We start from the raw sequence: 20,786 nt of genomic DNA, 5'->3' as shown, positions 1-20,786 counted from the left end.
AAAAGCTAAAAGAATAATAATAATAATAATAATAATAATAATAATAATAGGTCATCAAGCAAGTCATTATCAACAGGGTCTCCAGGACCACGGCTCCTGCTCCTTGCTTTGCGAGTCTGCCCACCGAGCAAGTCCCAGGCACCTGGAATGTTCTCAGCGGGCCATGGGGCTGTGGCCTCTGTGAGCCAGAGTCTAGCAGAAGAGACCATCAATCACACAGACATGAACCAAGGCCCAATTGAAGTGTAAGCTTGTGCTGAGCAAACACAAAAATGGGGTGACATCAATCATCCTGGGGGTGGGCAGAATGGATCCGAGAAGCCTTACGAAGGCTTCCAAGCTGTTCCTTAAAGGTTTGCCGTGGGGGTGGGAGGACCACAGTCTCTTACTCACCTTTCACAGCAAGGATTCAATGTTTACTCCTCCGCAATTCAGAAAAATCAGACAGAAGAACCTAAGAAAAAATAAGTTCAACCCATCAACCTCGTCTGATCTGAAACAGAAAAAGGCCCATAATGAACACATCGACACGTCCAAGTTTTTTCATTTCTTTTCGAAAGCAATTTCGTCTGCAGATGAATTACGCAGGGCTGGACGGGACGTCCATTCCTACACTCCGGAAAAATGTGTTTACTCTGCTTTGCATTTCTCACAGCTCAGTGGGAAAGCCGTCGCGATGCAATTTCTGACCCAGTTCAGGGTTGGAGGTGTCAGTTCTCTCTTTCCTTCTCCAGAACACAGCCAAAGCTTATAAACCCAACGTCGGAGAGTTCATTTTTTTCTTCCAAGCACATTGAGCACATAAATCATCTCTAAGAAAGAAGATAAGGTTCCTGGATTTCTATTTTGTCTGGCCTGAAAACCAGAGTCCAATCTGTGAGGCATTATATTGTTATATCCATCTGCAGTGCACTAAAATCACTCTCAGAGATCGTAATGCTCAAAGCTATTTTTCAGTACAATAGGCAGAGTGGGTTGTTTCCCATGCAGAGGTAACTGAAAGCAGGCTCCTATCTCACATAAATGTATCTACTCTCTGAAAAATAAATGTATCTCAACATGCCGTCTGAGGTTCTGAAGGGTTACCTGCTGCCCTTCTACTCAGGAAAGGGAAAAGTCAGCCCTGGGAGCGGGTGAGGGTATTGATGGAGCAGTGGCCTAGAGCGGGTTCTGAGCTAGGGTTAGCCTGCCCTCTAGTGGTCCTTGCCCGTAACTGGTGCTGAGAGGGGAAGGAGAACTAGTTCGGGGAAGGTTTGCTACAAATGCTGGTCTAAATCCAGAGTCGTGGGTTCTGGCACGGGTCATTTGCACCCACTGTGAAATGCCGTGACAGCGGTGGGACTGGGTGTTGCTTATATAAGTGGAAGCCCACCACTGGGGCCAAAGGGGATTTTTCTTACACTTGCACGTTGGTAGCTCTGACCCCAGCCCTGGGCACGGGAGTGCCTCAGGGAGTGTTTGCTGAGTGGCTGAATAAATGAATGAAGCGAGTTTCTAAATAAGGGATTCTGAGCACACACCATACGCGTGAGGCTTTTTAGAGTGCATGGATTCTTTCCGTTTTTAAGATGTAGTTGAACTGCTTTCTTCCCTGTCATCACCTAGTGAATCGAAGGAATTAATCCTACTCTGATATGTTTGAGAGGAGGAACTATGCTGCAAATGTTGGAGGGGGTGGCATTAAAACAAACTTTGTGGGTAGTAGAGAGGGTCTGGGCTGGTAGTTCAAGAGTGAGGATGAAGGAAAGGCACCAAAGGGGAGGTGGAGATCAGAGAAGAAAGCAACTGAGTAAATGGCTGCCACTCTGTCAAACATCCTTCCTGATATTGTCACCCACGGCCGTCCAGAGGTTGAACTGTGAGAATAGACAGTAGAAATTATCCCACGCTACCAGCCTGGCTCCTGGTCCCCTGTGAAAATTACATCAGAAGTGGGACTGTCAGCCCCCTATCTTCTACCTGTGCTTGTATGCGTAACCCCACAGCCGAACACCGGAGAGCACGCTGGCAGCAGTGAAATAGTTGACAGGTTTCTGTGGCCTTCTCTGAAAGGTTTTCTCTGAAAACTTGTCCTGCTTCCAGGGATGGATGCCAAGGCGGACGGGTTGCACAGATGAGAAGATCCATGAAAGGAGATGGAGTCCAAATGGGCGAAAGGAGGACATAGGCAGAGGCGATGCCAGGTGTCCCTGCCCAGGAGAGTGCCGTGGGCACCGGGCCAGCCTAGCTTGATTGTGGCACGAGGTCCAGGCTGGCATGGTGAAGAAGCTTGGACTTGACGGGCCCGCAGACCTCTGGGCTGTACCTCTCAGGCGTTACACGTCCTCTTGGTCTTTGTAACTTACTTAATCTCGGTGCTCGGTGCTCAGTTTTGTCAACCATAAAATGGGGTGAAGAAGAATATGTGCCCACAGGGTTGTTTGCAGATTCATTGAAACAATGCATGTCATGTACCTAAGGTGGGATCTGACCTGGAGTTGACCTTCAAGAAATCTTAGATGATAATATTGAGGAGGAAGAAAAGGGTCAAACTTTTTGGAGGATATTCTTTGTACTTCTCCTTCTCCCAAATCCTTTCAGCAACATAGTCTTTCTTCCCAAGTCTGCCAAGGGAACCCAGGCAGAGTGTCAGGAACCAGACCTTCTGTAGAAGATTGACTGAAGAAGAGCTGGGATTCGGGCAAGGTAAAGAGCGGGTCTGGGGTCTCCATGAGGTTCAAGAGCCACAGATTCACCCAAGCCTTTTGTGGAGTAGATTTGAACAGGATCCAACTCCAAAACTACATCTGACAGGCTTTCAGCTGGGAGTTCTCTCAGTCCATTTTGTTATAGCTTTCACACCCACCCACCCACCCACACACACACACCCCCACACACATGCACACTTATGCAGGGCTGGGTCACAGGAAGAATGAATGCTCTTCTTATCTCTCTTACATCATTTCTTCTAGTCTTTTCTATTTCCCATTCTTCATCGTCTCTACTAAATTCTCCCACCCTCCCTCCATTCTACTTCCTGGAACAGGGTCCAAACGTAGCATTACAAAACTTCAGTGTTCCCAGGGTGCTGCGCTGTCCTGCTTTTTATAAGCCGGTAGAACTAGTCACCAGGCTGAGCGTTTCGGCCCATGGCATGTACCCCACATTCTGAAGCCACTCTGTATTGCAACGATTTCCTTGGTACACGTTTCCACTCTCACCTGGAACGGAATTTGAAGGACGTGGCTATCAGTCCTCTGACAATGCCGAGGTTTAGACTTCCTCCTGAATATTCTTACAGCTGCCAAAACCTACTGGCAAAGCAGTATCGCTGGACCCTCTGTACTAAAAAGGATGTGTTTGCCGAGTCTTTTTCAATATCACAGACTTTAACTATATTCCAGTTAAAATCAATAGAAACATAACCTTTTCAACCACATAAAATGAGTTCATTTTTATTATTAGTCTGTTTCTGCCATTACAGTACTGTGAATGCAAAAAGACCCAGGTCAGCTGAAGCTCTATTGAAAGACCATTAAAGAAACAAACTCAAACTCATGTAAATACTGAAGCCAGTGCATTAAAAAGATCAATAAAGTAAAAAACACCTGGGATTGCTTTATTTAAACACCCCACATACAAGAATCATTCCACAATCACAATTTGAGCAAACTCGTAAACCTAGAAGACCAACCAATAAAGAAGAAAATGTTGTTTTATTAAATAGGTTTAGAACCATACAGCCCTTGACTACATGAAGTCTGATGAGACACACAGCATTTAAATTTTTTCTCAGTATTTTAAAATATCATCTGGCAAAGAACCGTTGATCAAGGAATACCATTTACTCAGGAAAACCATTCGCTCCTGGGGTTAGGAGAACGATGGTGATCGAAAGTACAGTTTCATTTCTTTAGAAATAACAAACACAGGATTAGTCTATAGTGACAGGGAGTCCTAAAATTGCAGGGAGTCAGGAAATGTTCTTTCTAACGACACGTAACACGCCAGCTTGCATGGAATGTTTACTACTGATTTGGTGAACTTGGATTAGACAGAAATCTATTGGTGCCTCAGTTTCCCCGTATCTGAATATAATAATATCCTTTTCTACCTCCTTCCCTAGATACAAGAACAAAGATGATTGTGACACACCTCTTCCAGTGCTTCCATATAAACTATCGTATACATGCAAACTTAATGTAAATTTGCTTAGAATCGTTCTAGAAGCGGATGGTCCTCGTGGACCATGAATTCCAACCCCTGGCCTAACTTAGAATCACCACCAGCCCCTGCCTGACATCACCAGCGATAGAAAACAAGCTATTCTTCTTTTTGAAACACCACTTATTGTGGCTTTCTAACTCAGAAAAGAGCACAGAGGAAAATTAAATTTGCTTGAGAGTCAGGTTGCAAGCCAGTCCCTCCATTTTCCCACTAATGCCGTCTTGCCTACTCAAAGGACATTGTGACGACACTTCTCTATTGTTACGACACTTCTCTGTCCTCCTTCTCTACTGGCTCATTCCCACCAACAGACAAACATGTGGCTATTTCTCTCCCTTAAAACACAATTTTCTCCTGAACACACTTTCTCCTTTTTTTTGTTTTTCTTGACAATAACACTCCTGGAGATACTTGTCCATGTTCACTGTTTCAGGTCAGCTTCTCCCACACTCTCTCTCTTTTTTGTTTTCAATCAACTGAATTGCGGTGTAAATTGCATGAAATGAATGTACACCCTTGAATTGTGCAGAATGATGAGTTTTGACAGGTATGCACACCCATGGAACCATCACCACTGTCACAATAGAGAACATTTCCAATACCCCAGAAGGTTCTCTCAAGCTCTTTTCCCACCATCCATTGCCCCAAGCAACCACTGGTCACACTTCTGCTTTTATAAAACCACAGGCTTGTTCTGCCTGTTCCATATCCTCATATACAGCGGTACCTGGGTTTTCGAACATAATCCATTCCAGAAGACCATTCGAGTTCTGAAACGTTCGAAAACCAAGGCACGGTTTCCCCATAGAAAGTAATGCAAAACGGATTAATCCATTCCAGGCCTTTAAAATCAACCCCTAAAACTGCAAATTTAGTATGAATTTTACTAATCTATGATACCTTAGATCCATAAAATTTACGGCTTTCGTAAACCGAAATGTTTGTCAATGGAGACGTTTGAAAACCAAGGTACCACTGTAAATGGAATCGTAGAGTATGCAGTATTTTATGTCTGGCTCCTATGGCTCTGCCTACTGGTTCTGAGAGTCATTCTTGCTGTTGTGTGTGTCTGTGGTTGGATTTTTACTGGCTACATAGTGTTTCATTTCAGAGCACAGCACCATTTGTTTCTTCATTCACTTTCTGGTGGACATAGGGGGTATTATAACCCCCTTTGGGGGTATTATAAACACACCTGTTATGAATGTTTGCACACTTATATAGATAGTGGACATACTTTTTTCATTTCTCTTGAGTAACTATCTGGGAATGGAATTGATGGATTGTATGGTAAGTGTATGTTTAACTTCGTAGGAAATTGTTTTCTATTTTATGTCCCCTTCGGCAAAGCTGGAGAGTTCCAGTTGCTCCCCATACTCAGCAGTATTTGATATTGTCCGTCTTTTTAAGTATAGACATTCAGGGGGGTGTGTCATGGTGTCTCATGTTGGTTTTCATTTTCATCTCCCTGACAAGTGATGGTGAACAACTGTTCGTGGTGCTTGTTGACCCTCAATCAATCTTTTGTAAAATGTCTGTTCCAGTCCTTCACCCTTTTCTTATTGGACTGTTGCCTTTTTATTGTTGAGTCATGAAAGTTCTTTATATGTTGTAGGTACAGTTCAGTGGCCAGGTGCGTGTTTCATGGGCATTTTGTCTCCCATTTTCTCTTCCACCCATTCCCAGTCTTGCTTTTGCGCACTGGTCATCAGGCCATCAGTGACCTACTCACCACTACATCCAAGGGCTAATTTCAGTTGTCGTATTACTCCACTTAGAGGCGATATTTGACACATGTAATCCATGGATTTTGAGGGCATCACCGTCTTCTTGTGTCCTCATTGGCCCTTCTGCTCAGTCTCCTACCTCACCTCTTTCAGTTGGCGTACTTCTGGGCTCCGTTTTTAGTCCTTTTCTGTTTTTTTCCACTCCCTTAGTGGTTTCACCCAGTGGTATGTCTTTACATTTTATCTACGTGCCCAAAACTCCCAAATTATTATGTCAACCTGAACCTCTCCCACAAGTCCAGATTCATACACCAAGCTGAGTACTGGACATCTAACCAACTCCTGGATGTCTAATAAGCATTTCAAACTCCCTGCCTCAAAAGCTGACCTCCTGACCTGCCCCGTCTCCATGACCTGCCTCATTTGCAGCTTTCCAGTTTAGTGGATGGCTACTCCATCCTTCCAGCTACTCCCGCCTAAAACCTTGGGATATCACTGTGTTGCTCTCACACTTTACATCCAGCCTCTCAGAAAATCTTATTGGCCGCACTTTGAAAACACCCACACTCTGACTGGTCTCACCACGTCCAGGGCTGGTGCACAGCCTGAGCTTCCGTCAGACCCCCTGGCAACAGTCCTCTCCCTGGGCTCCGCACTCCCTCCCTCACCCCTGCAGGGGCAACCTACACACCAACTTCCCGTCATTTAAGAAGGACGTCAGATCACGTTGCTCCTCTGCTCAAAGCCCGCTCACGGTCCTGGTTTCTCTCAGAGGCAAAGCCAAAGGTTTTCTGATGGCCTGCGAGACCCTCCATGAATTCGCCCGTGGGCCCTCTCTGGCATCACCGCCTCCTGTGAGCCTACTCTTTGTTCACACCACGTTGGCCTCACTGGCTCCACTGCCCGGAAGTCCCGCTGTCAGGGAGCTCGCGCTGCTCTCTGCGCCTGGAGTGGACGCTTCTGGCGTATCTGCCGGGCTGACTTCCTCACGTTCTTCCCACCCTTCCCCAGCTCACCTTGTCTCAGGGAGGTCCCCCTAACCACCTGATGAGGGCAGTCCTAGCCTCCTTGTTTTACTCTCTCATTTGAGGGAAAGAGACTGTATCATTTCCTAAGATAGTGCATCCTTTTTTCCACGTCTCCCCATACTAAAAAGGAAAGTACATGGGCAAGGATGTATGTTATTTTGTTCAGTAATGTAGCCTAAGGACAGGCAGTGCAAAACACATAATAGGCTCTAAGAAAGATTTATTGAATGAGTGAATGAACGAATGAACCCATAATGTCACTCCGGGTTCCTTTCAGATGATATGCTCCCAAGCAAATTTTCTCCCACCCTGTGAGTCCCAGCCATTCGCGTTGGCCCTGCTCCATTACTCTCACTCTTCTCTTCCCCTAGAGGAGGCTGACCTCTTGGCTCCATGGCCACTGGCTTCTGGGTGAATTCGGCCAGTGAGACGCTGCCAGGAAACATGGAAGGCAAGAGCTGAGAGAAATCGGGTCTGCCTTGTGCCCTCCAGTACCCTGCCTTCTGTCTGTCGCCCTCAGAATCCTTCCCTGGCCCTGCCATCAAGCTCCCTCCCCTTGTCTTTCCATCCAGGAATAACAGTGCCCTCCCTCCAAGGCCATTCCTTGAGTGCCAGCATGCCTTCTTGGCTCCCAAACACTGCCCACGTCTTGATAGCCCACCCCTCCATTAAATTCTCATCGAATCAACAATGTTGGGGGAAGGGGGGCATCTTCTTCCTGCCAGGACCCCGACCAGCACACCATCCATGTTTTGAACCTAAACTCAGCCTTGTGACGATTCTGTGGAATGTCATTTTGTTTTAGCCACTGATTCTAAACTATTCATGTTTATTTTTTGAACTCTTGTTTTGTAATTAGCTCCATCTCTGCAAAGACTTCTAGAACCAACAGCCTGGAGTTAGGCCAGAATCCACAGCTTAGGTGCACGGTCCTCTCCAAGGCAGCCCTCAGTTCAGATCAGCTACAAGTTTGGGGTCCAGACACCGTCACTTCCGACCAGCTGGCTACAAATCCAGGAGTTCCCACAAACCTCTCAGGCTCGATAATTTGGTAGAATGAGTCACAAAACTCAGAAAAGCACTATGCTTACGATTATAGTTTTATTATCAAGGGTGCAATTCAGGACCAGCCAAAGGGAGAGACACAGAGGGTGAGATTTGAGAGTCTCAAAGGCAAAGCTTCATTGTCCTCAGGATACATCCCCCTTCCTGCTTGTTGATGTGTGACATTACACGAATAGAGCAGAGCTGAACTGTGCCCAGGGGATTTTCTGGCTTCATTACATAGGTATGATTGATTCATTCCCTGGCCAAGAGGTTGAACTCACGCCCAGCCCTCACACAGACCACCTTGATCTACGGTTGCCACCAACCTTCCCTTCCTGATGGACACCCAAACACCCACCCCCAAAGGACTTCCAGGGGTCCTCTCTGTTTCTAGGCTCTTTCTTCCATGGGTATTCTCTCTGATCCACAACATAGCCACCCAAAGTGACACTCGCCACCTTCTTTGGAGTACAAACGCATACACCACTCAGAGCATTCACTGAATAGTAAGCAACTTTTATGGAACAGCTCAGGGACCTGGGGAGGCACATGTGGCATGTTGAACTCTTGAACAAGGAACCGCTGACTGTCACGTCTTAGGTACGTGTCCTCGATGGCTGTTGTATCTGTCCCTCTATGGAGGTTTCTCACAGCCTTTACCCCATGTGGTGCTGGACTTCTGTTTTCTCTCAGATTCCTTCTCCTTGGCTTCTGGCCCACCTCCAGGTCTCCCCACTGGTCACCTCAGCTCCCCTAGAGAGAATTGGTATATGTACATATTCCTCCTCAAAATGCCTCCACTCTGCCAACCTAGGTACTTACACCATGATGTCAGGTATTCTCCGTATCACACGTTTTAGAATTTGAGGGTCATACTTCATAGTCAATTTTCATATGTGGTTTTATAATATTATTCCCTACTTGTGTTATAAGTCTTATATTTCCAAAACAAGAGTCGAAGCGCCTTGAACCCAGCTGGGAACATCTCCGTAGACACATGTTCAGCTTTGCTCTAGGCCCAGTTCACAGGGTGGCTGGGCAGCAAAATCACGTGACAGACTCTGTGTGGCGTTAGGAGGTATTAGGAGGCAGGGCACGTACTGAAAGACGACCGCCTAGGAGATAGGGTCAGCGGGACTTTGGCTCCAAGCCTCCTCACCGTCACTCCTATGATGACCATCACTCATGCCCGGGGTGGCCTGTGGGATGGACACTCACTGGACAGGTAGAACCTTCTCAGCAGTGCACGTGGCACATGCCTCCTGGTGATGCAGCCAACCTGCTCACATCTGAAGGTGCGACTAATTGTGTGTTTCTGTGAGGGGCTCATCTTTAGATAAAGTCCTTGTATCTGGACCAGTCACAGTAATAGCCCCACGTTGCGAACTTGACAGTCAGAATAGCCACCCAATCCCACACCAACCAGTGCAACTAACCTCAGCAGATAAGCAACGTGACTTCAACAACATCACACACACCAAACTACAAGTTTCCCTATTTGTACATTGGTTAGACAGACGTTTCCTAATGCATCATTTTTATTGATGGCCTTATTAGAACTTCTCCCATGCCACTCACCCAGGAATTCACCGGAACCACATTTAAAAACATGTGCTTGACAAATCCAGATGACCAAGGCTAATAAAAACTGAAATAGAAAAGGCCTCAATCGTATTGGTCCTGTCTACATTGTTTCTCATAACGGTTCTTAACTCATATTCTTCTCATTTCAGTAATAAAAAAAAAATTTGCCATCACATTATATAATTTTAGCAACATTATATTTAATACCTAGTTTCAAAATTGGCCATTTCTAATTTTATTTTTAACTCATTTTCTTTGTTTTCTTCCTCCCTGTTTTCACCCACTTATTTGTTTTCCCTTCCTCCTGGAAAGCCATTTTACAGTTTATCACAGGGTGTTTTGCCATGCGCCCTACAGGAAAATATGCCACATGAAATGATTGAATTGACGCTAATTATGTTAGTTATCTCAACTACCCACTATGTGTCATGATTAAATTTGATGGTTATTCAAGTGATGGTTATAAAAATGTATAAAAACTATGAGTTATTCTCATACTAGATCTCTAAGAGGGAAATTAGAGGTATAATTACTAGAACTGGTTCAGCTGTTGATTTTTAATGTGCTTCGTAATCGTCTTCCGGATTCTCAAGTACAAGTCAAAACACAAACCTGAAAGTGCTAAGTGTGTTCTGACCAGATTCTTTGAAAAAATTATACAGCGCTTGGCCCATTCCTGCTTAAAAGTCTTTGAAATTAATGCTGTTTCCACTATGAGATAAAAATTTCCCCTCTTATTCATTGATATTTATAAAACTTATACAGATTTATTTAACAGGTTTATTTATTAAACAGAAAATCAGGTTGTTTTTTTAAAAACACTTTTTTTAAACCACTATGTTTTAAATAGTATTCAGTGTTTTTCCAGTAGGTGGAGTATTAGACTAGGGAAAGTAGATCAACATTTGAAAGCTAATATTTTTCCTTACCGTGTTGAGAAAATTTTGATATACTAAAACATAAATCACCTAATGGGCTCACTTATTCTTTTTACTGCATCAATGCTGCAGGATTTCAATTGTACTCAACCTTAAGAGGCAGATAAATTGTACTGATTACATTACCATATTAATGATGGCATGGTGACAATAGTAAGAAGTACTTGTAATACCTCTGATTTTTAAATTGCTTATCAAGCCATAAACGAAACCTCCTGACATCTCTGAAAAACAAATAGTACAGCAAAGAAAGATCTGTCTCTTACATCCTTTATTTCTCAAGCTTTAAGCAGTTCCCAAAAAGAACATTCCTTATGAATTGAATGTTAGTTCAAGGCCGACGCTACCACTTCTAGGCTGTGAACTTGGGAAGATCACTAACTGTAACTGGGACCCCACTTCCTCTTCTCCATTTGTAGGGGGGCGGGGGAGTGATAAACTAGCTGTTTCCAAGGCCTCTCCTGGCTTGAACAGTCCTGCCTGAAACTGACCTTTATGTAAACATCTCCTCAGGGCTGAATGCAGGAAGCCAGATTTGCTGGTGTGTATGTGCATATGGCAGGGACCACTCATGTCATAATGTGTGGGTCTTAGAACCAGAAGTGAGAGAACTCTGCTTATCTGGGGGCTGGTAGTAAAGCTAGTGGGTTAGATGATGATTTCCAGAAGAAGAATTCATCCATGCATCGTGTTTGGTGAAAGGAGAGCAGAAAAGACCACCAGGCAAAGGGCTGAGAGGCTGGGTTGGGTCAGAGCAGAAAGGGAGGGGAGAGCCCCCCGCTACCCCCATCCTCATTCTAGGCAGATGCCACCTTCCCCTCTGACCACTTCAAGGCCATTTACCATCTCCTGCAGAGGCAAAGGCTCCTTGTCTGTCTGCCTGTAGCTGAAATATTCCAAAGGAGGTGACACCATGGAACACACTCAGGCACCCGTTATATGTCCGTGCAAGGTCTTCATCGCTGCCCAATTATGAAAGCGTGACCATTTCTCATTTATTCCACAAGTTCTGTTACAGGGTAGGGTGGCTTCTTGGCTTCTTTCCTTTCCCGAAATAGCTCTGTCAGTCAACAGGGTTTATGAGCAAATCAAGGTAGAAAAGAGCATGACCTCCCAGATGACAGCCTAGAGTCTGCAGACTTGCTCGCTCTTGGAGTTGGAGGGGCAGTCCTATGCTCAGGCAGTGCAGGCTGGGAGGAACCTGGCGTCCTGGTCCCGGGAGTGGGTTATGCTGAGCTCAAGCCTCCTGGAATAGTGGGTAGGGTCCCAGAGCATAAAGGTTCAGCATCCCAGATGAGCCATGAGTCAGTCTCCTTCAATGCAGTCTCTAGTGTGGAGTCCGGCTTACACCCACAACAGGTGGCCATGAAATTATACAAGGGCATCCGTCAATGGGAAGCAAAAGCTAGGGTTTCCCTATCTTAAACACACACACACACACAGTGATGACTCATTTAATAATTGCTAAGTGAGCACCTAAGATGGTACAGGCCCGTTTCACATGGGTTGTAAATGGAGCAGGAGATTTACTAGATGATGCTGCAGAAAAGGAACAGCCAAAAGTCCAGAGCTGAGGTCTGTCCCCTGGGCTCGGACATCGGGGTGTATTTCCTCTGTATTTCACAGGCGGGTGGGGTGTCATCAGGCCCTGGGCTAGCTCTGGAGAAGGAGGGGTGTTTGGGCCGTGGCCGTTGTCCTCACAGAGTCACTAGCCAGCCAGAGGAACGGAAGGGATAGGGTGCAACCTTGTGACTGGTGGCTGACCCACAATTAATTCTACCTTTTTTTTTTTTTTTAAGATTTTATTGGAAAAGGGGAACAGGACTTTATTGAGGAACAGGGTGTACTTCCAGGACTTAACTCTAATTTTCTGTCTCCCACTGTCATCTAAGTTTTTTCTGTGTCCTATCCATTAAGGAAAACAAAGTGACTTGGAGTCAGTGCAGAGGCAGAAAACATTCAGATGAATTTCCCCTCCATGCTGGGGTGGAGTCCCGCCTTTCCAGTTGTCAGCTGTGAATGGCCCGAGGCACAGATGGGATGGAGATCAAGGTGGGAGAGGAAGCTACCGTCTCCTGTAAAGTCCAGTCGTTTCAGATTGGAAGGGACAGGGAGAGATGGGTCACGGATGAGATAAGCTAGCCTGTTTCTCATCCCTAACAGCTGTTCACTTTGGTCTCTGCCTGTGTTTACCCTTGAGCTTTGACTTGGAGTAAAAACATTCATCGAGACGGTCTGTTCTAAATCCAATATCTCTGACCCACCTCCTCCAAGTATTACCCAAAATAAGGGATTCGGAAATAAGGCAGGAAACAGGAAATCAGAGGCCCCTGGCTAGCGCCTCAGAAACAAGCCCTCGTAGCAGGTTTTCGTGTCCCTTCTCAGGGACAGTGGCGAGAAGTAATCCATGCTGCTTAGGTCTTTCTTCTCTGTTCCTTCCCCACCTTCTCCACTTCATCCCCAAACATACACTGGCTGATGAAACCTTTTCAAACTCTGACAAGGCCAATTGAGACTTAAAAATGGAAATGAACCAAAATCCCAAAGTAATACGTGAAGGGACATTAACGCTCTAAATTCCGTGTGTAGGGCCCGAGCTCCAGCCCAAATCGGTGGTGCTTTTAATGACTTACTGGTGGGTGTTGAACACAATCGGGTCCCCTCACGCTTGTCGCAAGGCACACGGAGTTGCAGTCTTTCGTTTTAATGGGCCTCTATTACACAGGTCCTTAGTACCCCAGAGCTGCCAGTGGGATGACCACCCGCTAAGTGTGCAGCAAAATAGCTCACGTGGACCCCAAAGAAATTACCTTGACGTGATTACGCTTTACCATGACAAATGCAGCAGGGTTCATCTGAAAAGGGACGGCCATCTGGCAACACAGTGAGACGATATAATGTGACATGCGTGTCCTTAGGCTTTTCAGGTTGAGCTTTCCTTGCCTCATCCGATTTAATGCATTTTCTCTTTGAAATGTAAATATTTAAAATGCTGCTGATCCTCTCCCTTCCCTAGTTGAGAATGTTGGGCCAGGTCAGGGGACCGTCACTTGGCAGCTTACCATTCTGTCCCTGTATGTAGCTGGGGTAGCCGGTTCAGAGATGTATGTATATACGAGTGGATGTATCTGAAGGGGAACAACTGGAAGTAACCTATACAGACAAGCTAGGAATTTAATTGTACTGTGAATTCAGTACAAATAACGTAAAATGACCTCCAAAAAAGCGAAGTCTATCTGGTCTGGATCCATAGAAACAGTTCAGGAAAAGGAAGGTATTTCCATGGTGCAGGTCAGACCACATCTAAGAACCGATTTCATGTCTGTGCCCACTGCTTGAAGAGTTGCACTAACAAATGCCAACACATTGTTATTGAGGACCTACTATGTGCTCATCCCTGTCCTGGGCCCAAAGGCACAAGAAATCTGAAAGTCTAAACATAGAAATTTGATACTTTTTAAACATTGTGGATTATACATACTATGGAATACTGGTCCTTCATGCAAATAATGATTTAGTTGTATATGCAATAGCACAGAAGGAGTTTCATAATGCATCATTAAGTAATGAAAAGTAAATGCAAAACAATGTGTTGTTGGGTTCCATCCAATTTTTGTAAGAAACTGAAAGACTTCCTACAAAATTAACATTAATTATAACCAGATGGTATTTTTTCTGCAAATCTGTACTATTATTTTTCTATAATGAGCATATATTGTTTGTGTCTCTTTTAAGTTCTCTAACAAGATAGATTAAATTGTAAGAAGTACTTAGGGGGTATCATCACTGTGAAGCATTGTGGAATTGTCTGTTAGTTACATTGGCTTTTTGCAGTTAGCTTTTTTGACGGAGCAGAAACAGACGGAGGGACAGCAGCAGTTACCCGTGTGTGCCCCTAGATGGAACCAGAGCAACTATTTAGCCACAGAAACCAAGCAGCCTTTGAAATATTTGAGATCCTCTGGCCAGAATAAGTGTTTATTAATGATGCACTTGAAATTATTTTTTTTAAAAAAAGAAAAAACTTCTCAAATGTATGGTCTAACATGCCAGTGTTTGCTTTAATAGTGTTTTTGGACTTTTGTTAAACAGTATTACCAGATACCCATGCACATGAAAACTCCCCAAACTCCTGAGATGTGACTCTTCACCTTGGCTTTTCAATGACCTCTAGGTTTCTAGTAAACAATTTCAAGATTCAGGTGTAGGTACTCATGAATAATTGACGATCATTCCTCAGAGCCCCTCCTTCTCAACGTGGAGAGTGCGATTAGCTCCCTCCCTCGTGCTCTTTCCTGCCACCCTCTAGAGGTCCCCAGAACAGGCTGGCCTCCTGCAGCTCTGCCCATTGGCCAGGATTCAGGAGTGGTTCCAGTTTCTGGAATCTGTCCTGCTCGTACGCAGTTCCCACAGGAATACCCGTCCTGGACAGCTGGACGCAGTGCTTTCTTCTGATCCACACCTTTCCTTATGCTTACCTTAGCAGGTATTAAACTCACTTCAGAAAAACGAAAGGTTACAAAAGAGGGTTTTCACAGGTGGATACAAGGAAGTGCAGAAAGCTCTAGGAGCTCACAGCTGGGGAAACACTACTAGACATTATGGGTTCTGAAAGTCAGCTAAGGCAGGAAAAGCTACGTAGGGACAAAAATTACCAGAGAAGTCCTGTGATTCTGGGACACCATCGTTGACACTTTGTCCGTGGCGAATGTCATCACAAATGTGCATTGTTCCCACAGCCATAAATGTAAGCTATTTCCATCTGCTTCATTTTCCCCTCCCTCTGCTGCCAGCTCATCTCCCCTCTGAAAAAACAGCTCTGCTGGTGGGAATGTGTCTTTGTCTCCTCTGGCCTCTTATGTCCCAGCCCTATGGCAGGAAGAACTTACCCTCATTTTGATAAGAAAGAAAACTACCGTGTTTCCCCGAAAATAAGACCTAGCCAGACCATCAGCTCTAATGCGTCTTTTGGAGCAAAAATTAATATAAAACCTGGTCTTATAAGACTCGGTATTATATTATAATATATATCATATTATATTATATTGCCCAGTCTTATATTATACCCAGTATTATATTATATTATATTATATTATATTATATTATATTATATTATACCCAAATAAGACCGGGTCTTATATTAATTTTTGCTCCAAAAGACGCATTAGAGCTGATGGTCCAGCTAGGTCTTATTTTCAGGGAAACACGGTATGTATATTTATCCAACTTGAATCTCAGCATTTGAATATATATACTCATATACCTATATTCATATGTAAAATATATGTTCATATTCATATTTGAATATGTGTGTGTGTGTGTGTGTGTGTGTATATATATGCTGAAGATCAATATTGGTCTATAAGCTGATAGCACCAAAACAGGGCAACAAGAGGATCCTAAAGAAAATTCATTGCTATAGATGTAGCATTTTCTATCTCAAAGGTCAATCCTGGGGATTGAATCAAGCAGATTTCATTCTATTAAAATGAGCAAGGATCTTAAATCCAGCAAGTACATGATCCACAGAAAATGTGCATACAGTGGAGAACAATTCATAAAGGGTCTTCACTTACCAGGTTCAAATTGTTTTCAAATAACTGCAGCAAAGGAGGAGATGGACTTCCTGTTTCCTCAGGCTGGTATTTCAGAGTCAACACTGAGGAAATAAGATATCCCGAAACCAATTTCAAAGGGAAATGTCATCATCCCCCCAGGAAGATTTGACTCCAGTGCAGGCTAGTGACATTCTTCTACAAGTGACTCTTGTTTTCTTCCTGCAGCTGGATCATTATCCTTCTGTGAGTTACCATCTGCCAAGTTCATCTGACACCCTGTTCAACTCTCCCAAGTCGCTCTTTCTAGGAAAAGTTATAGGTAAGAATTTGGGGCAAATGGCTCGTGTGTCGTAGATTTTAAAGCTGCTAATTCACCTTTGAAACACATTGTGATTGGTGGTCGAGGCTCCTAAGTCAGTGATGGCGATGGAACCTGCATTGTGTGGTGTGTGACATAAACTGAAACACGCGTGAAGGCAAGTGTCAGCTCCCAGCTCCTTCCTGTAACATCTGCTCATTGGTTATGAAAGACCGCCACCCGCTGACAACATGTAAGTTAACTGTTTCATATGCGGAGCATGTCAACGTGATTCTCTCTTCCTCTCACTCTGGAGAATATCTCACCTGATATTGTCGGCAATTCAGAAGGCGAGTTGGAAAATGGTGACAGAACATCCTCCCCGGTGTGTGATGGTGGCTTTAAGAGTCACCGTTGCCCTTTCCTTTACTATTGATCGTCAGTGCTCGCTAGATTAACATATTGACATAATTAAGTATTTTTAAATGATTCATGTAAAGCCAATGTTTTTTTTTGTTTTGTTTTGTTTTTTTTACTATGAGAACATGTGTTGTGAACCCCAAATGGAAATAGTAAGATGGTGGGTAATGTGCTGGCCGAAGAGAAGGTGACTCTGTGTTCAGTGGTTAGTGGTGATCAGAACGGTATTAATCGTAAAAAACATTCATTTAAAACAACGGGTGGGGGAATGCTAATGAGAGAACAGGAGACCCAACGTATAATCAAAATAACAAGAATATACACTTACACAGCACTTACTGCAAGCCAAGCTCCATTTTAAGCACTTTAGATATACATGAACTCATTTCATCTTCATCGCCATTACATGAGATAATCAAGACTATTATCTCCATTTTACAGATGACAAAACTGAGGCACAGATAGATTAAATAAATTGCCCAAGGCCACCTGTTTAATAAATGGTGGGACCAAAACTTAAACCCAGACAGTCAGATACCTCTATGCTGCTAATTACTGTGATGGTTGACTTACCAGTGAAAAGAGAAACGCAGGAAAAGAAGACTTTGGCAGCAGAGGTTGAGCATGTGAGGGATAAGCTCTGTATCCTAGGCCAGAGAGGGGCCAAGAGCAAAAAGTATTCCTGGCCTTAGAACCAGGAGCCCAGCACCAGGCAAGACGGCAGGCAAGCAGAGTTTCCATGAGGCCCCAGAGGAAAAGCCCAGGTCCTCAGTGAAACAGCCGTGAGGAAGCAGAAAAGGAATGAGGGCAAAACCTCACTGACCACCTACTGTGTCTTAGGCATTGCGTTAACCATTTTACATGTGTCAGTGTGACAACTAAACATCACAGCCGTCCAATGACAGAAGACCTGTGATTGTTATTCTCCTTTTCCAGATGAGGAAACTGAGGCTGAGGAAGGTTGATTTGCCAAAGTTACTCCACTAGTATGAGGTAGGGCAGAGTTGTGAAGCTAGGTCTCTCTGAGAGAGTCCACGGTCAAAAGAACTTGTCACTGAGAGTCAAGAGCCATCAGGGCTGCAGCCGAAAGGCACGTGATGTCACTGGTTAGCGACAGAAGTGGCTGTTCCGTGAAGTAGAGCCCAGACATTCATAAGCGCGTATAATGCTCTGCAGACCACTGCCACCTTACTGTGTCGAAGATGGAACCAAGGTTCAGAAAGAGCGGCAGTTACCTCATGAAAACAGGTTTCCCCACAGCAGCACTGTTGCCTTTCGGGTCCAGATAATTGTTTGCTGCAGGGACTGTCCTGTCCATTGTACGATGCTTGGCAACACCTGTGACATCGACCCTCTAAATGCAAGTAGCACCCCCAGATGTGACAACCGAAAATGTCTCCAGACATGGCCAGATGTTCCCCCAGGAAGCCTAAGTCACCACCATGAAAACTCCTGGCGTAAAGTCCCCCCACTGGTCGTTGGTGGTGGAGCTGGGACTGGAAACGAGTGACGTGTGATGCCAAGAGTTGGGCAGTGTTCCCTCGTAGCACCTGCGTCTGTCAGAATGATGAAGACACAAGGAAGAGACCTGATACCCTGAAGATAAACTTTGTTAATACAATGAAAGGAGTCACAGCAGGGACCAAAGAAGTCACGTGGGTGCCTGAGAGGCTGTGACCACCTCTTGAAGCCACATTCCTTACGTGTTGGTGACGTTAGTCGGAGCAGGCGTGGGGAGGAGTATTTTTAAGTTTCCCTTTGAAAGCGACATGTAACTTCAGTGAGAAACAAGCAACGTGTATTCACCAGCTGTGTAAATATTCACGTGTAAAGATGGACTGAACTTCAAACAGACATCTCATGTACTCCCGTGAGGTTTGGACACCCCCGGAGATCAGGCCCCCACGTGGTTGCTGAGCCAGGTCAGCTGCTAATCAGAAACTGATCTCATAAAGGAAGGAAAAGGAGACGGATCTAAATAAATAATATGCCTTCACATGAGTTCTTTGATGTGTACTGCTGGAAAAAGGACACGTAAAAGGGTGGAAGAAAGCATAGCTGATCGAGGAAATATTATGATCTTTCTAAAGGGAGTGGGGGAAATTTATTCTGGAAATAAAAATGTGATTGCTCTCCACCAACGTCAGAACTTTAGAAAGAGTCATTACATTTCTGAGTTTTTCAAGAAGTCGGGGCGCGAGCAGCACACACAACTTCACAAAATACAACTTTCAACAGACCTACTTATGTCCATTTTTTGTATCATTTTCTAGCTGAGTGATGTCATCAGCTTTGTGTATCTAATTTTCAGCAACAGATTTAATCGTCTCTCAAGAAATCTTTAATACAAGGAGAAGAAGCATAGTTGGAAGCCTGAAGCAGGGTCTTTTGTTTACTCGCAGTGTTTTTGTTTTTGTTTCTGTTCTTCGACATTTCTACCAATGCCTGGTATAAAGACACAAATAGGATGTTTATTGCATTTGCAAATGACACAAAGCTGAGAAGCATGGTTTAATAAGCTGGATGATGAAAAACACTTCAAAAGTATCTTGACAGGCTAGAAAGACAAGATAAAAATAATGAGGTGAAATATAATAAAGATAAACTTAACTCCTGCACTTAGTCCCCCCCCAAAAAAAAAAAAAAAACACATAAGTAGAAGATGGAAGAGTCCTGAAATCATGAGGAAGACTGATGGAGAGTTTTATAGGAGCCAACATTATGTGGTGATTGACTTTGAAATAAATACAGTTACTGGCCTGCCTTCAAAAGAGAGTCGTGTCCAGAGCAGGAAGTAGTGTTAGATGTCAGCTGGGACGTCCTCAGCACCTCAGTTTAATATGACATTAATCATCAGGGGAGAAGACTAGATTAGACAAAGAAACCATAGAGGGAAACTCAAAAGACCTGAGGACACTTTATCCAGAGAAAGACATGATTTAGGAAAAGTAAGAGGATCTGTTTTCGATCTTTGACGACAGCTATGTGAAGAAAGGATTAGGCCTGTGGAGGCTCACCCAGCAGGACAAAGGAGACCAGTGAGAGGAAGGTCTCCGTTCTCTGTGCGAAAGAACTCCTAATAGTGAGAGACGTTAAAAAATGAGTGGCCGCTATTTTGAGTTAGTGGACACGTAGTTACTGAGTATTCAACAGAGACGAAATGGACATTTGTCCTGTACTTTGAGGAGTTTTCTGAGGCTGGATTGGCTGAGACTGGATTAGAGAAAGCCTAAAACTCTTGAAACAGTAAGATTTGTGATGGGAGTGATTTTCTTTTTTTTTTCTTTTTTAAAGGGAGAACTGCCGTATTAAAGTAGGAAGGGCCTCCTGTTCCGTGAGAGAACTAAAGGGGGAATTGCATTCGGAGTTTCTTAAGAGCATATGCTGTTAGCACTGTGTTGTAGACGTGAGTTTAGAAGCATGGCAAGACACGCCGCTCCTCACATCGCGATGCATCCCGCGTTAGTAAGCAGGTAGCCTCTGTTTCCAGGATGGCAGTATTGAGTTGAAGGAACCGGGCGCCGTGGAGGAGAGATTTTTCAGTTCCCTGCTGCTGTACCGTCCACCCAACACCTCGTAGCTGAGCGACACTCACTCTGTACAAGTCTGTGGTCTGACGAGGTGGCTCTTCTGCTTCCTGTGGTGTCGGCTGGGGTGGAAGGGTGGCTGGATGGTCCAGAGTGGCCTCAGCGACAGGGCTGCCCACGAGTCCAGCTGAGACTGGCAGCCGGGGGCTCTCAGTCCTCCCTAACGTGCCCCCCGCACGCTCGGTGGCAGGGGCTGCTCCCTGCATTGCAGCCGGGGGCTAAGAAGGAGCGTTCCAAACCCCAAAGGAGAACTGGAGGGGTCGGCAGTTACACGCATCCCTCTGCCCGGCAGCCCAAATCTGGCTGCAGTCGGTATTCCAGGACAGGAGAAGCAGACTTCTGCTTCTTGAGGGCTTCGTGGCAAAGTCTCACCAAAGGAGCATGTCAGGTGGG

The 20,786-nt window shown here is 44.7% G+C and overlaps 1 protein-coding gene across 1 annotated transcript in view; it reads left to right on the top strand.

Moving 5' to 3' along the window:
* CNTNAP2 (contactin associated protein 2) overlaps positions 1-20,786 on the top strand; it is a 1,530,550-nt gene that overhangs the window by 1,432,733 nt on the left and 77,031 nt on the right. The window contains exon 21 of the mRNA XM_033098968.1: positions 16,314-16,407. Coding sequence (XP_032954859.1) covers positions 16,314-16,407 — 94 coding nt within the window. The remainder of the gene's footprint in view (positions 1-16,313; positions 16,408-20,786) is intronic.

The sequence above is a fragment of the Rhinolophus ferrumequinum genome, chromosome 26 (genome assembly GCF_004115265.2).
Source record: "Rhinolophus ferrumequinum isolate MPI-CBG mRhiFer1 chromosome 26, mRhiFer1_v1.p, whole genome shotgun sequence".
NCBI lineage: Eukaryota > Metazoa > Chordata > Mammalia > Chiroptera > Rhinolophidae > Rhinolophus > Rhinolophus ferrumequinum.
The sequence above is the reverse complement of the archived record's forward strand: the minus strand, read 5'-3'. Positions and strand labels throughout refer to the sequence as shown.